At 35.9% G+C, this 14,311-nt stretch overlaps 4 protein-coding genes across 4 annotated transcripts; 2 read left to right on the top strand and 2 right to left on the bottom strand.

Annotated features, from left to right (window-relative positions):
* Nucleotides 1-31: 31 nt before the first annotated feature.
* RABA5B (RAB GTPase homolog A5B) lies at nucleotides 32-2,729 on the bottom strand. Its single transcript, XM_086253611.1, has 2 exons — nucleotides 2,313-2,729; nucleotides 32-732 (listed from the first exon to the last, which is right to left on the bottom strand). Exons 1-2 carry the CDS (start codon nucleotides 2,647-2,649, stop codon nucleotides 422-424), a joined length of 648 nt encoding a protein of 215 aa, XP_086109737.1. The 5' UTR covers nucleotides 2,650-2,729; the 3' UTR covers nucleotides 32-421.
* A 1,958-nt stretch (nucleotides 2,730-4,687) lies between these two features.
* On the top strand, nucleotides 4,688-6,116 carry LOC147276159 (receptor-like protein kinase-related family protein). The gene has a single exon (XM_086253610.1). It carries the CDS (start codon nucleotides 5,198-5,200, stop codon nucleotides 5,996-5,998), a length of 801 nt encoding a protein of 266 aa, XP_086109736.1. The 5' UTR covers nucleotides 4,688-5,197; the 3' UTR covers nucleotides 5,999-6,116.
* A 159-nt stretch (nucleotides 6,117-6,275) lies between these two features.
* Nucleotides 6,276-9,762, bottom strand: NS2 (asparaginyl-tRNA synthetase 2). Its single transcript, XM_086253609.1, has 8 exons — nucleotides 9,126-9,762; nucleotides 8,798-9,034; nucleotides 8,010-8,600; nucleotides 7,678-7,863; nucleotides 7,525-7,589; nucleotides 7,292-7,421; nucleotides 7,116-7,174; nucleotides 6,276-7,008 (listed from the first exon to the last, which is right to left on the bottom strand). The coding sequence occupies exons 1-8, from the start codon at nucleotides 9,543-9,545 to the stop codon at nucleotides 6,825-6,827; spliced, it is 1,872 nt and encodes a 623-aa protein (XP_086109735.1). The 5' UTR covers nucleotides 9,546-9,762; the 3' UTR covers nucleotides 6,276-6,824.
* A 1,691-nt stretch (nucleotides 9,763-11,453) lies between these two features.
* On the top strand, nucleotides 11,454-12,768 carry STOMAGEN (stomagen). The gene is made up of 3 exons (XM_086255093.1): nucleotides 11,454-11,714; nucleotides 12,161-12,243; nucleotides 12,368-12,768. Exons 1-3 carry the CDS (start codon nucleotides 11,648-11,650, stop codon nucleotides 12,545-12,547), a joined length of 330 nt encoding a protein of 109 aa, XP_086111219.1. The 5' UTR covers nucleotides 11,454-11,647; the 3' UTR covers nucleotides 12,548-12,768.
* Nucleotides 12,769-14,311: the final 1,543 nt, after the last annotated feature.

The raw sequence follows: 14,311 nt of genomic DNA on the forward strand, positions 1-14,311 counted from the left end.
GGATGCTGTCTGCACTGATCAGATAATTGGGTGCATATACAAGTCCTCTTCAATGAATCTAGCATCCGAAGAATACAAGTAATAGGCCCATGAGCCTCCAATGATTTCTTTTGTTCAGAATCCTCCAATAAATAAAAAAATAAGAAAAATACATTGCGAGCATGATTAAAATTGTTCTAAAATCCGATTGTGGAAGAATTTTACGGCTCGAAGGATAAGAAAACAATAACTTCAAAGCTAAGAAAATTATAAAAGTAGTCTTATTCATAGCTAATCCCCAGTGAAAGATTGATGTATAACAACCTTCGTCATCAATAACCCTATTACTCACAATTAAGCAAGAAACTTTTTTCCTTCCTTCAGAAATGGGCTGGGGAAAAAGAACAGTCTAAAGAGAAATGTAAAACTGAAGGAATAGAGATCATCCACCACAACAAGAGAGACTTTTCCTCGAATCTGCCCCGTTTTTCACCAGGCTTACTCGATTGACAGACAACTCAGCCTTGTAAGAATCAGAATTTAGGACTTTCCTGCTGACATTGTTGTAGATTTCCCGGATAACCATCTCAAACGCCGATTGAACATTCGTGGAATTAAGTGCAGAAGTCTCCATGAAGAACATGCCTTCTTCTTCTGCAAGACTTTTGCCATCTTCCACACTCACATCCCTAATATTCTCTAAATCACACTTATTCCCTACCAACATCCTTGCTACTGTTGTATCGCAATGAGCTGCATAATCATTCAATTAAAGCATCAACAAGTCTGACCCCAATAAATTGGAGATATGAACAAAAGTTCTTTATTATCAATTCCAGGGGTGATAAATAGAAGACAACAATAAACATACTAATGAAACTACAGAAATTATCATGTTGATATAAACATTATATACTCTGTAGTAAGCTTGTCATGCATCACTCTGTAACTTTGTTGCACCCAAGTTGCAGTAATATTTATATAGCTTAGTTAAGTAAACAGGAAAAAAAAAAAAAATTTAACAGAAGTAAATGTTTTCCTAGTGATTACGTATATGAAGAGTAACATGAATGTGTTTTCATCAAGAAAAAGGACTGATATAAATATTAGGCTTTAGGTGAGAACTCTCCATTTATCAGTTAATTGATCACTGGGATTCAAGAATATCTTAATTGCATATGTCACACTTCATATATGAATTTTACGTTTTATATCCATACACATGTCAAACCAATCAGAAATTTATAAATTCTGCATGCGTGAAATCTTATTTACCGACATGTCAGTGAAATTACCAAATACTTGGTTTGTCCAAACTCAATGGACTTGCTGAAGAATAATTGCCTTCCTTAAAAGATTAAACAAATAAATGCAAACCAAGGGTAATCCAAAATGCTTTCTAAGCAACTTAATCAATTCAAGTATTACCCATTCAGTTACTACAAGTTGCATCTATTTTACACACAAAAATGCTACAAATTTTTATTTGTTAGATTGAATCAGAACAGTATAAGCATCCAATCAATTCCGTACGCTCTACCAAATCATGTTAAGTACATTGCAAAATTTGAAGGATTTGGGAACATAAGCAAATTATTGGAAATTATTTAATCCTTCTACAAAAAAGGACATTATCCCACTGGTTCTGGGATACGTATGAGGTCTAATATTGATGACAAACATCCAAGTTATAGATGTTAACTGGTTTGGAATCAGTTGCCTTTCAATATCAATAATAAACTCCATGCTATGCAACCACCAAATATAAAACGCGCAGTTAGAGCTTAAATGCTTTACCTAACCTTTTAAATGTTCAATAGCAAAATATCCTAGTTGTACTCCCGAAGAAGACCACATATAGCACATCTTCCCTAATATTAACCTGGGCAAAAAATATCAGCCACAAAAATAGTAGCATTCCTTAATTGGGGTTGGGGTTTCTGCACCCAGTTGCAGCAAGTTGTAACCAAATTATCATTACCACCACAGGTTGTGCACCCAATCATGAACAATGAACATCACCATTTCGAAGTCTAGACATATTCTCAGTATACCATTTTCAGGGAAGTACATGTTCCCAAGTAATTACAAGCTTTCTATTTCCAATTATACAAATGAAGTACACAAACAACACGCAGTCAACAAACTATCATTACCTTATTTCCCTACATATGTAATCACAACTAGAGCAATTGGGCAACTGTTAGTGGACATAAATAAACAAACAAAGCAAAGCGAAACACACAATTTATAAATCTCTTCATTTTCCTACATTTTCTGACCAACCAAACAGAAACAAACTTAATTAGCAAAAGGGGTATGCAAAAACATACTGGTGAGCTCATCGAGCCAACGCTTGACGCTCTCAAAGGTGGTCTTCCTACTGATATCATAGACTATAAGCGCACCCACAGCGCCTCTATAGTAAGCAGAGGTGACAGCCCTGAAGCGCTCTTGGCCAGCAGTGTCCCAGATCTGGGCCTTGACCTCTTTGCCATCGATTTCCACGGCCTGGGTCTGAAACTCGACCCCAATTGTGGCCTTTGAGTTCTGGTCGAACTCGTTGCGAGCGAAGCGCGAGAGCAGGTTCGACTTGCCCACCGCCGAGTCGCCTATGAGCACCACCTTGAACAAGTACTCCTCGCCTCCTTGTCCTTGCTCCTCCTCCATTTGGGTCTCTCAGTCTATCTCTTTCTCTGTGTCCCAGTCTCGGTGTGTTTGAGAGTGTGAATTGCTTGCTTCGTCTTTTGTGGAAAGGAGGCGTTATATATGGTGTGTGAGAAACTTCGGGTTAGCTTTCTGGTGCGAGAAAGGTAAGCACAGGACAAGCTGCGTAATTGGCGCGTTTATGACAATTTTCCTGATTTTGTTTTTCCCATTATTACAATGTTACTCATTTAAAAAATAATAGTAATAAATATGCTCTACCAATTTAAGGTTGAGTTTTAAATATTTTTAGTTACAATAGAAGGAATTCAATATTAAATCTATTCTAATTTTAGTTGTAATTTTTTGTTTTAGTAATATTTCGTGTCACGTGTATAGATATAACTGTCATGTCATCATCATTTCACATTATCAATTTTATAACTTCCAAACTACAACCACATGACACAAATAGAATGAGAAATTAAATAAAAATTGTGCGAAATTGTAAAGAATATTAACCACAAGGTATTAAGAAAATTTAATTTAAATCATGTAGCTAATATTGGGGAATGACGGATGCGTATTCTCTACTTATTTTTATTTGACTTTTAATTTTGTATTTATTATCTAAAAGTATGGAGTAATTGAAGTAATGAATTCGTAGCACTTTTTTAATGTGAAATTATATAAGCCTTGGATTTACATTGTGGTTAGGATTAACAAATAAAAACAAAGCAAGGAAAGAATTCAAATTTGAATAATGGCTACACCCTAGAAATTAAACGTGTAAATTAACCTTTCTTCTTCTCATCATTGGGCTTTGGGATGGGCCTTGACCCGTTGAGTTGAGTGGTTGCAGCCTTGCAGGTGAGTGAGTGAATGCCACTGTTAAATGGCTTTTATTTACATGTAGATAGAATCATAGAAATTAGCTTTCATTTATGGAAAATATGGTTGTGTCGGTTATGTGGGTAGTGATATTGAAAGTCTGACGGTGAGTTTTGTAAATATTTATTTGGACATTATGACAGCATGTGTCTTGGTTTAATGGTAACAACAACATTATATATCACGTCTTTGTTGAAAATGAAAAAAATTGCATTAGAAAATGATGTCTCACAAATTATATTTCACTTCCCTACCATCACTGTCAAATTTTTTTCTCATAATTCCTCAAAATAATTTTGTCCATGTGGTTAACGAGATTGAGTGTTTAAGTTTTAAGATCATATTATATTTGCTAATAAGGAGCGACAATTTTTAACACAAAACTATAATAAGGCTCGAATTCGTATGAAGTTAGTAAGTTTGACACAAAATCCATATATGATACAAGCTCTTAACACAAGAGATTGGTAATGTCTACACAGGTAATCCATTTTGACACAATAAATACTGATTATCAATCATCAATACATTAGTTTATAAATTTATGTATTATTAATTGGTTTAGTATTTTCTAAAATTTCATTCAAAATTTTTATACTTTTGAACAAATTTCTTTGCTTCTTCTATCATGTTATCTGTTTGTTTCAGATTTTAGTACAGTTGACAGAGTTTATATTGTTTGAAGAAAGTACCCTTTACGATATTTAGAAAAGGAGGACTTTTTGTATCCCAAGGACAAATCTTTTATAAAATATAAACAACTACTTTTTATTCTTTTAATCCATCTACTAAATAGTAATAATATATGTGATTGGTTTCAATCTTGACGCTACACACCTTGTTGTCAAACTTGTTCACCAAGATATCATGTGGTGGGATTGGGAATTACTACATGCGTGGTTGTGTGACTTTGCATCAAATTATGAATTTTTAAGAAAAGAAAAATAAGAATACACATTGGATCCCAAACAATGCAAGGTGCCAAGGGAGAGTGTTTTCTTCTCTATAGACAATACTTTTTAAAAGCCAAACAATGCAAGGTGCCAAGGGAAATTTCCAGCAATTGCACGAGTCAAGAGTCCAGACAAAGCCAAAGAGAAGACTCATAAAGCAATTGGGAAGTCAATGGTCCGTAATCCAAGCCCAAAAAGTTGCCCATTTTCAGATATTTTCTCATGCACAGCTGTGAGTGATTGAGAATTTTAGACAGAGTTTCTTATGATTGCACTCTACGTTCTTATTTAGAAAAACTACTCATTTGTATCTGGATCCGAATCCTCTACTGATTTTTTTGGTGTTGATCTTGTGCTTATGTCTTTTAATTTGGTGTTGATATTGTGCTTATGTCTAAGATTACGTCATTTTAGACTTATCCCACTCCCATCCATAGATGCTTCTGGCCATTTACCACTATGCAACTGCTAAGCTCACTATACAAATCATGTTTAAATAGCAGCTTGATTGGTTCTCATGCAAAATGGCCTTCTAGAAAGCTAGAAACAATGCCTGGCCTGTTTTTTCCAGTCTTGGGTGGTTAGTGGGCCAACAATTATAGTCAAAAATGGCAGCTGCTATGCTATTGGCTTCCCCACATATCCACTTCCATCTCCACTCTAAGTTTGTTAAATAAAAGGAACCCCATAGAATGAATCTTCATGTCATGCATGTGAGGTGAGCTATAATGAAGGTTATGAACTTGTCATACACTATTCTTCTCTTACTAGTGATTCTATCCACTAGCAGTACAGAATCTGTAGATCCATTGGGAGATTTCTGCAACAAAGGCAGTGCTAACATAACTCAAGGTAGTCAATTATCATCAAATATTGATAGTTTGTTGGCTGATTTGGTGCCCAAAACTGCCTCAACTGGCTTTTTTGCTACCTCCTATGGTAAGGGTAAATACCAAGTCTACGGCCTGGCTCAATGCAGAGGAGATGTTGTGGGCAGCAAAGACTGCTCAAGTTGTATCCAAGATGCGGCAAAGCAAATCCGCGATCGTTGTCCGAACCAAGCAGATGCAAGAATTTGGTATGACTATTGCTTTTTGAGGTACACCAACAAGAATTTCATTGGAGAAGTTGATACATCTTTTGGTATAATTTACTATAATGTTGGGAATGTGACAGACCCTGAGAATTTTAAAAGTGATCTTGGAGCTCTGGTGGATAAGATTAAGGCACAAGCTGCGGTGCCAAAGAATAAAGGACTTGGGAAAGGTGAGACCAAGCTATCACCATTTGTGACACTATATGCATTAGTGCAATGCACAAGGGACCTATCTCAGCTAGGCTGTTCTCAGTGCTTGGCCATTGCAGTGGAAATTTTCCAAACAATTTGTGACAACCGCAAGGGTTGTAGAGTTCTATATAGTAGTTGTTATGTCAGATATGAGCTCTATCCATTTTTCTTCCCTCTTGATTCAAACAGTACCATGAAGGCTGTGGCTGATAATACTCTAATGGCTGTAGTTTATCCATAGAGTTTCTCTTAATTGTATGCTGGTTAAAATAAGGTACTCCATAGGAAGATGTGGCACAAACTTTAATGCATTTGTGTGTGTGTTCTATATATTAATAACAAATAACAGCTTTGATAAGTATGCGCATGTATCTTAATTTTTCTCCTTTCTGGTATATTTTAATAAGTATGATATTCCATTGGCTTTGCACACAAGGAATGACAATTACAGAGGATGGGTTTTCTTGTTATTGGGAATTCTATATAGAATAATTCATTTTCAGGTCGTTTTCATTCCATTGAGGTGAGTAGGTGACCTTCACTGATCAGAGGGATTACCTCTTTGACTACAACCACTTGTTCAATTGTCCTCAAAGCCAATGGAATATCAGATCTGGTGGTAATGGGTTTAAAATTAGGCCAACTACAAGAAGTTGTGTACAGTTGACAACATTATGTTGGGTCAACCTCATAATGCTTAATAGCTGTTTGTCAATGGTCACTGTGGGTCAATCTCATAACCTTTCAATTCAATGACATTAACATTCATTTAAGATTTCTTATACTTGGCTCTTACATCATATATTGAAAGACAGTTTGGCCCTGCCAAATTTAGTCACTTTAAAGAAAGAATGCAGAAATTTTTCAACACTGCCATCCTGATTATAAATTTCCTTATTCATTTACATGTATTCACATGATTTGAGAATATAATTTCCCAAGAATTACATAAGATGCTCCATATTTATATTCAGTGTATGCTTACAATATTTCACCCTTTTGCTCATTTACATGGGGAGTATGATGAATTTCTTGATCTGGAGTGAAGATTCTTTCCAGAAAGTTGGCTAGTAGTTGGCTTTGCCATTACTTCTGGGAAAGGGGATAGCATCTCTTACATCAGTCAGGCCAGTTGCAAACAGAACCATAAGGTCAAACTCAAGATTGAATCCAGAGTGCTTAACAGTTCCATGCCTGCGAAGATCCAAGTACCATTCATACTGCTCTCTTTCCAAGCCCAATTCCCTAATCCTGCAAACAAAAAACAGCAAATAAGAGGTTTAAGTTTCTATGTTCCCTAGAAACAGCATACTGAACATAATCAGCCATCATGAGGGTCTAGTAATGTAAGTGAATACCTTGCACTTAGCATATTGATGCGCTCCTCATTTTGGCTACCGGAAATTAACTTTCCAACCTGCAAAAAATGTCTTTTCAGCTTTACAACCAGTTTAAAATTAATTTGGAGTTTAAATGGGGAAGCTTTAGTAAAATGTCTTTCATGGTTTCTTTTAAAGAACAAATATGACCTTACCTTTGGTACAACCATATCAAATGCTGCAACTGTTATTCCATCATCATTCAGCCGTACATGAAATGGCTTAGCTTCTTTTGGATAATTGTATACAATTACAGGCTTCTTGTAGATCTCATCAGATAAATAACTGTGATGCATGAAAGAAAAGTTGGTAACCACAATAACTAGGGCTTGATGTCCTTATAGATATTGGCTTCTTTAGATAATTACCACAATATTTATATGCGTACCTTAGATCTTCATCAGTTAGTACAGCACCCCACTCTGATTTTGTTTCAACTTTCTTATCTGTAACCTGGCAGGTAGAAATCAAATTTCTTAAGCAATCTGGAGATGGAAATAAATGTCAGAATTGCACTCAAGGACCATGCTATACAATCAACCTTCTTTAAAGCTTCAAAAGCTTCAGTGTAGGAAATTCTTTCAAATGAGGTTGAAATCATTGATTGAAGACGATCAATTCTGGTTTTGTCGATTCGTTCAGTAACAAATTTCATATCTTCAGGACAATTTTGCAATACCCATTTGCAGAGGAACTTGAAAAAGTCATCTGCACAATTGATTGCATCCTGGAAACTCCATAGAATATTGTTAGATTTGAGTAAACATAAGTTCCTCACAATATCACATAAACAATAAGAGTTAAAATTTGTGAATTGTGATGTGACCAACAAGAATACTAAAATGCAATCATGCTAAAAACATTAGCTTATACCTCTAGTTGTGAAAAAGCCATTTCAACTTCAAACTTCCACATTTCAGCGACATGTTTTGTGGATTGCCCTTTATCTGCTTGAAATCTGGGTCCAAAGGAGTAAACATTTCCAAGGGCACAAGCATAGCTCTCCAAGTGCAGGCGACCAGAAACGGTTAGATGAGTTGGAGAGGAGAAGAAACCTTCAGAAGGCTTATTAACATTGTCAACCTTTTGGGAAGTTTTCGATTTTGATTTTTCTCTTGCTTCCAATTGTGATGCTAGCTCATTTGTTTTCTTCAAATCCTGAACTGCGGCAGCCAGTGCTTCCTTATTGCTATCAGTCCTCTTGAGTTCATCTACTATGTTACTTTTCTCTTTTACAGCAGCCTTAATAACTTCTAGACTAACTTCAATTTCAGCAATGGCTTTAGGCTCCTCCTTTTCACCAGCTGCTTTGCCAAAAGGGCTAGTAACCTGGAATTTTTCACTGAATCCTTTGCAGTCTGTGGTTGTCATAATGGGTACTTGCACACAAAGAAAACCATGGTTTTGGCAAAATGTGTGAGCCCCAAAAGTCAGGGCACTTCGGATTCGCATAATAGATGCCACCTAAATAAAGTAGAACATGTCAATCGTGTTATATAACCACTAACCCCCCAAACGCTTAATCTGTTAGGAAATGGACCAACAATATATAGAAGCTAAAAACTGAAATGTAAAATCAATTCAAAAACTCACATTTCACAACATATCATAGTTCATAATCAAAGAAAGGCAACCAAATAACAATGAGAAATGCAAATTACCGTAGTTGTCCGAGCTCGAATGTGGGAACAATCCCGCAACTTATCCAATGCCACTCTTTTCTTTGACAATGGATACTTGCTATAATCCACTGTTCCTATATGATGTATTTTATCAACCCTCAGCTCGATAACACGTTTACCTTGTACCAAGGCCTGGTACAGCACACCTTCTACTACAATGCAAGTTCCAATAAGCAAAACCTGGCATGGGGGAGCTATGGAGGACTCAACAACCACCTGAAAAACATTTCAATACATGTTCAAAATGTGCCACATAAAAGTTTCATTAAAAAAGTTGGAGAATTGTTCAAAATTAAGATGTATGTACCTTAAGACTTGCAACACAAGAACCATCACTGACTTTCAAGAGGGCAGTGGAAGGTGGGGGCGGCCTATGAACCGCCGCCCCTCCAAACTTTTCGTGAAGAGGGTGGTAGCTACTTCCTCCCAAGACCTTCACAATTGACCTTAAAAATGGTATCCGAGATTGAAGAATTTCGACACAGCTGACGTCTGTTCTGGTTTCGGTTTGATCAGCTAGCCCATGAACATCAACCGGGGGCTGCGGTAGTTCTTTCCTGACCTCCTTGGAGGACTTAACCCACCCTCCAATCACAACTCTCTGACCAACCAATTCCAGGCCGCCATCGCCACGGTCCAATATGGTTTTTAGAAGTACCCGATTGGAGTACTTGAAAGGGGTCAATTGGGTAGTAGTATCAGCCGCCATGGCTTGTTCAGAGTCCATTTTGAGAGAGATTGAGAGCTGAAGAAAGAGATGGGTAATGGGGTTGCAGAGCTAAATAGCTTGGAAGGTGGTTTGGGTTTAGGAATAATGAGATTTGTATGTTGGAGATGAGACATGGTGGGTGATATAATGAAGAGGTTGGATGCTTTGCTTGGGAAGGTGAGTCTGGGAATGGAGAGGTTGGGGATGAAGGAAAGGGATTGTTTCCCAGTTTGGGGTTTCGCAAAACTTTCAGATAATAGAGAGACAGAGACAGAGACAGAGGTTTGGTATTCTTGAAGGTTGGGCATTCGCGGGAATTCTCAGGCTGCTAAAACCGACTTTAACCGTTTTCCAAATTTTTGGCCACTTGTTGAAAGGAAACCTAAGTTGAAAGGAACAATATTAATTTACAAGCTTTATTTAATTTGAGATTGTAAGTTTTATACACACTGTTAGCACATTTTTAATTGTTTAAACTTTTGGGTCCAATAATTATTTGTAATACAATCTTGTTTGAAAGATGTATTGGATTCAAAATCTCTAATTCATATTTCTCATTTCTTTGTTGATTTACAAAGTGAAGCTGCACCAATATTTTTCTCTTTCTCTTTTTATTTTTACAAATTTGTCTTTTCACGTATGTGATATAATTGCATGTGAAGATTCTGTATACTTAATTAGTGACTATGTCTCTAATAACTTAAGTTTTTTAGGTCTAATAATTGTCTAACAAGTAACAATCATATTATTATTTGCAATTTTCAATGTCAAGTATCAATAATTTATACATACGAACATTGTAGAAGTGGTCAACAAGATTATCAATTGAAAATTGGGGATGGGATGAAAAAGAACAAGCTAGAGGGGAGGGAGGAACATTGGTTGCTGTTGGCCGTTGCCCGTACACGATGATATGACAAGGTATATCACATGCTTGCATAAGCTTACAATCAACTGGTCGTGTCCATGTGCATCTGATCAGTAGTTCATGTACACATGGTCTTTTGTAATTTTGTAATTATCATTAGCCTTTAAAGCAAATGAATTTTATAATATATCAACGGTTGATAGTTGTTCACACGAATAATTGTTCAAGGCATCTCTCTCGTCAAATATGAGTGGGTTGTGGTCGCGCAAATCTCAAGGAGACAAATTATATGACTTGTGTCATGCACAATCAACCTAGTACAAATGTTGCTTCTGCAAGGGACATCTTTATTAATTGGGGGAAAATTTTATGGAAGAACAAATCTAGAAGCATCAATACATCATTTCCTAAGTCTGGACATTTATTTAAAAATTGGGTGGTTGAGAATTGTACATGCCATTTTTTAAACCTAGATTAAGCATTTAAAGTCCATTGACCACATATGATGAAACAATATGATGCACTCAATATCTTTTATGTTTTTTTTTCCTTTTTTATTTATTTATTGATTTACTGATTTCTTAATTCTTAGTCCGATATAGGTAGAATTCACTATTATGTAATAAGTCTCACGTGATTGTTATTTGAGCACGACACTTTAAATTTGGCATATATATTAGCTTAAATTTTGAGGGTGTGGGAGATTGTAAGTTGTGTATTTAATCCTCATCCGCTACTTGTTTGCTAATTTGCATAGTACACATATTGTATGTTTATGAAGTATTGTCTCTTGTCTCTTGTCTCTTGTGGTTGTCAAACAATGCGTCATGCCTACCGAAAGAATCGCTGATTTTGGTGGGTAAGATGATTTGTCAAGGGCAGTCAAATGATTTGTCAACTTAAAATCCCCTTTATACCCCTCAAATAGTAAATATAATAGAATGTTGGTGATTATAAGCTGTGGGCATATTGGTCACTCTCTACAAGCTAGATTCCATTCTGGTGACTAGTCCCCACGGGATTTCCACAGGAGGCGATCTTTTACGTGTGCTCCTCTGAGTCTGAGTCACTGCAGATTTTAGCAGTCTATCTCTTATGCTCACAAGCTAAGTAGCTGACTGCAACGCCTCTCAACCCCTCTCTCAGTCTCTCTACCTCTCTATCTCTCTCTCCCTCCCTCTCTTATCCTTCCAATATATTGACCACAAATATTTCATCTCTCATTCAAAGTCATTCCAACACCAAAGGAAAAATGGCCAAACCCAAATTACTCTTACTATTCTTCACATTAATCTTTGCAGCAGCATATGTTATCCAAGGTCATACTCTGTACTCCAACTTCTTACCCTTTGTTAATTTGCTCATCAAAATTCTTTCTTTCTTTCTTTCTTTGAATCTTCATACTATGCACGCGCGCACACACACACACACACATTTCTTAGTTTCAAAGTTTCAATTTTATTTACACCTTTTTTCACAAAAATGTTGCTGCCTTGTCAAAAGCATACATATGCTGCATAAGTATCTCACTGGTTCCCAAATTGAGGTTCACCTAATTCCTTGTTGCCCAACATATCCTCAATTCCAGCTTCTGGGTTTTTTCAAATTTGTTTGGATTCAAATGGGTGCCCATTGTTCAAAAGTTTCTTCCTTTTTTTCTTTATTACCAACCACTGATAGCATTATAATTATTTATGCCAAGTTTTGTTTGTTTGGAAATGTTCATAACCATAATACCATATATGGTTTCATTGTGTTTCTGCAGGACCCAGAACTCAAGTAGCAGCACTTCCACACCTTCAAAGGGTCTATGGTTCCTCTCCCTCACAAGGAGAACAACTTAAGCAGGTGATGAGTTAATATTGACAAGCTAGCATATGCAAATTAAATAAATAAAAGCAGCATAAATTGTAAATTATGCAGTTTAATCCTGACATTTTGTGGATAATTCTTTACCATTTGAGGTCTATAGGGTAGTAAGGGAAGGATATTGAAGAATACAAGGAGATTGATGATTGGATCCACAGCACCAACATGCACTTATAATGAATGTAGAGGGTGCAAGTCCAAGTGCAGAGCAGAGCAAGTGCCAGTAGAGGGAAACGACCCAATCAATAGTGCATACCACTACAGATGTGTTTGTCATAGGTAATGATAGATGATATCATATCATATCATATTGTGAGTTTGAGTTGAGTTGAGTCAGTGAGTGAGTGTAGCAGTGTTAAAATCATTAAAGAAGTCTCATTTTTGCTGGTGTGTAGCAAAATTAAGTTCAATTAATGGGTGTCTAAATTGGCTGTTGTAGTGTTGCTCTGAATTTTTGAATGATGAGAACTGCATATGAGTTTTTAGTACTTTACCAAGCTGTTATCATTGTATTTTTCTCTCTGTATTAATTAAGCTGCCAAGCTCAGAACTCTGAAGTACTCAAAGCAGCATACCAAAAATATCTAGGAATTGATACAGATTTTTGCTTTCTGCTTTCTAGTTCATGTTTTGTTTTCCCTAGCCATATACGGGTTCATAATTTTAGTGGTATGATGCAGCGAAAATCCAAGGGCCCGTTTGGTATCTTACTCAAATTTTTTTTCCAAAAATTAAGATTTGTTTTTTTAAATGTGAGTTTTCAAAATCAATTTTTAAAATTTGAAAATGTGTTTGGTATAAAATTTGAAAACAATTTTTAAATTTAAAAAATGATGACATCTAAAAAAAAAGGAAGTGTAAAAAAAAATTGAGAAAAACGATGTTTTATCATTTTTAAAAAGGCATGTTTTTGAATTTTTTTCTAAAAATTGTTTTTAAAAATGGTCTACCAAACACGTTTTCTTGACTAAAACTTGTTTTTTTGTTTTTGAAAACAAAAAATAGTTTTTTAAATAGAATACCAAACAGGCCCTAAGGGATTCAAGCGAAACCCTAAAAGTAACAGATTCTAGAGTCCACCAAAAAGATTGAGAGAAAACTCTCGTTTTTAATATTGATAAACTGAATAATAAAATCCTCTGGGCAATTGTAAAATTGCTTAAATATGTTTAGGAAAATCCTAGGGTGCTAACAACCTCATAACTAAAGTCCACGGACATTAGGAAACCCAAATAAAATAGAAGCGAAAATTAATAAAATGTATGAAAATTCGGAAAATAATTAAAACGCTATTTTGAGGCCTTAAACAAAGGAATTTGGCCAAAAACTGAACGGGCTCATAAGTACTATGAGTCTTGTAGATCTCGTCGTTTTTCTTGAAATCGATATATTATACGCCCAATTTTGATACTAAAATATTTTTTCCTGTCTTTTATGTCGCCATATTAACTGTATATGATTTGTTTCTTTATTTCGTGTCTTCTTGCTAATTTTCAGCCACTTTCTTTTCTTGGTTTTTTTTTTTCTTAAATCGAACCCTAACTCGTCCTACATCATGGTACAACACTTATCTTGATTTCTCTACAACCATGACTAGAGTTCGACTCTAACCCTTCCCTTCTCGGACTTTATACCTAAACAGAATAAATGTATCTCTACTAAATTCCTTCTTCAATTTTACTTTGCAAATGCAATCAGCAAGACTGAGTGCTATGAGAAGCTAGAAGGCGTGGTATTAAATTATTAATCACCTTTGTAAAGTGGGTTTTGGCTACCCAAAGGTATTGTATACACGCATGACATGATGAGAGAGACATATACAATAGATGTATACAGCCGTACATAGAAGTTTTACTCTCCTAGGTGAGTTTAGACAATAGTAAGGACCGTTACATGAAAGTTCTACTTCTACTAGGTGAGTCTAGACAGTAGTGAGGGGTGTCTGCAAGTAGACACATGACATGAAACTTGAAAGTGGTCCAAATTGGGAGGGGAGCAAAGGGGTTCACATGGGCAATCTGTTGGAATCCTTTCATTTTGCACAAAA

This window comes from Dryas octopetala, chromosome 8 (genome assembly GCF_963921425.1).
Source record: "Dryas octopetala chromosome 8, drDryOcto1.1, whole genome shotgun sequence".
Taxonomy (NCBI): Eukaryota; Viridiplantae; Streptophyta; class Magnoliopsida; order Rosales; family Rosaceae; genus Dryas; species Dryas octopetala.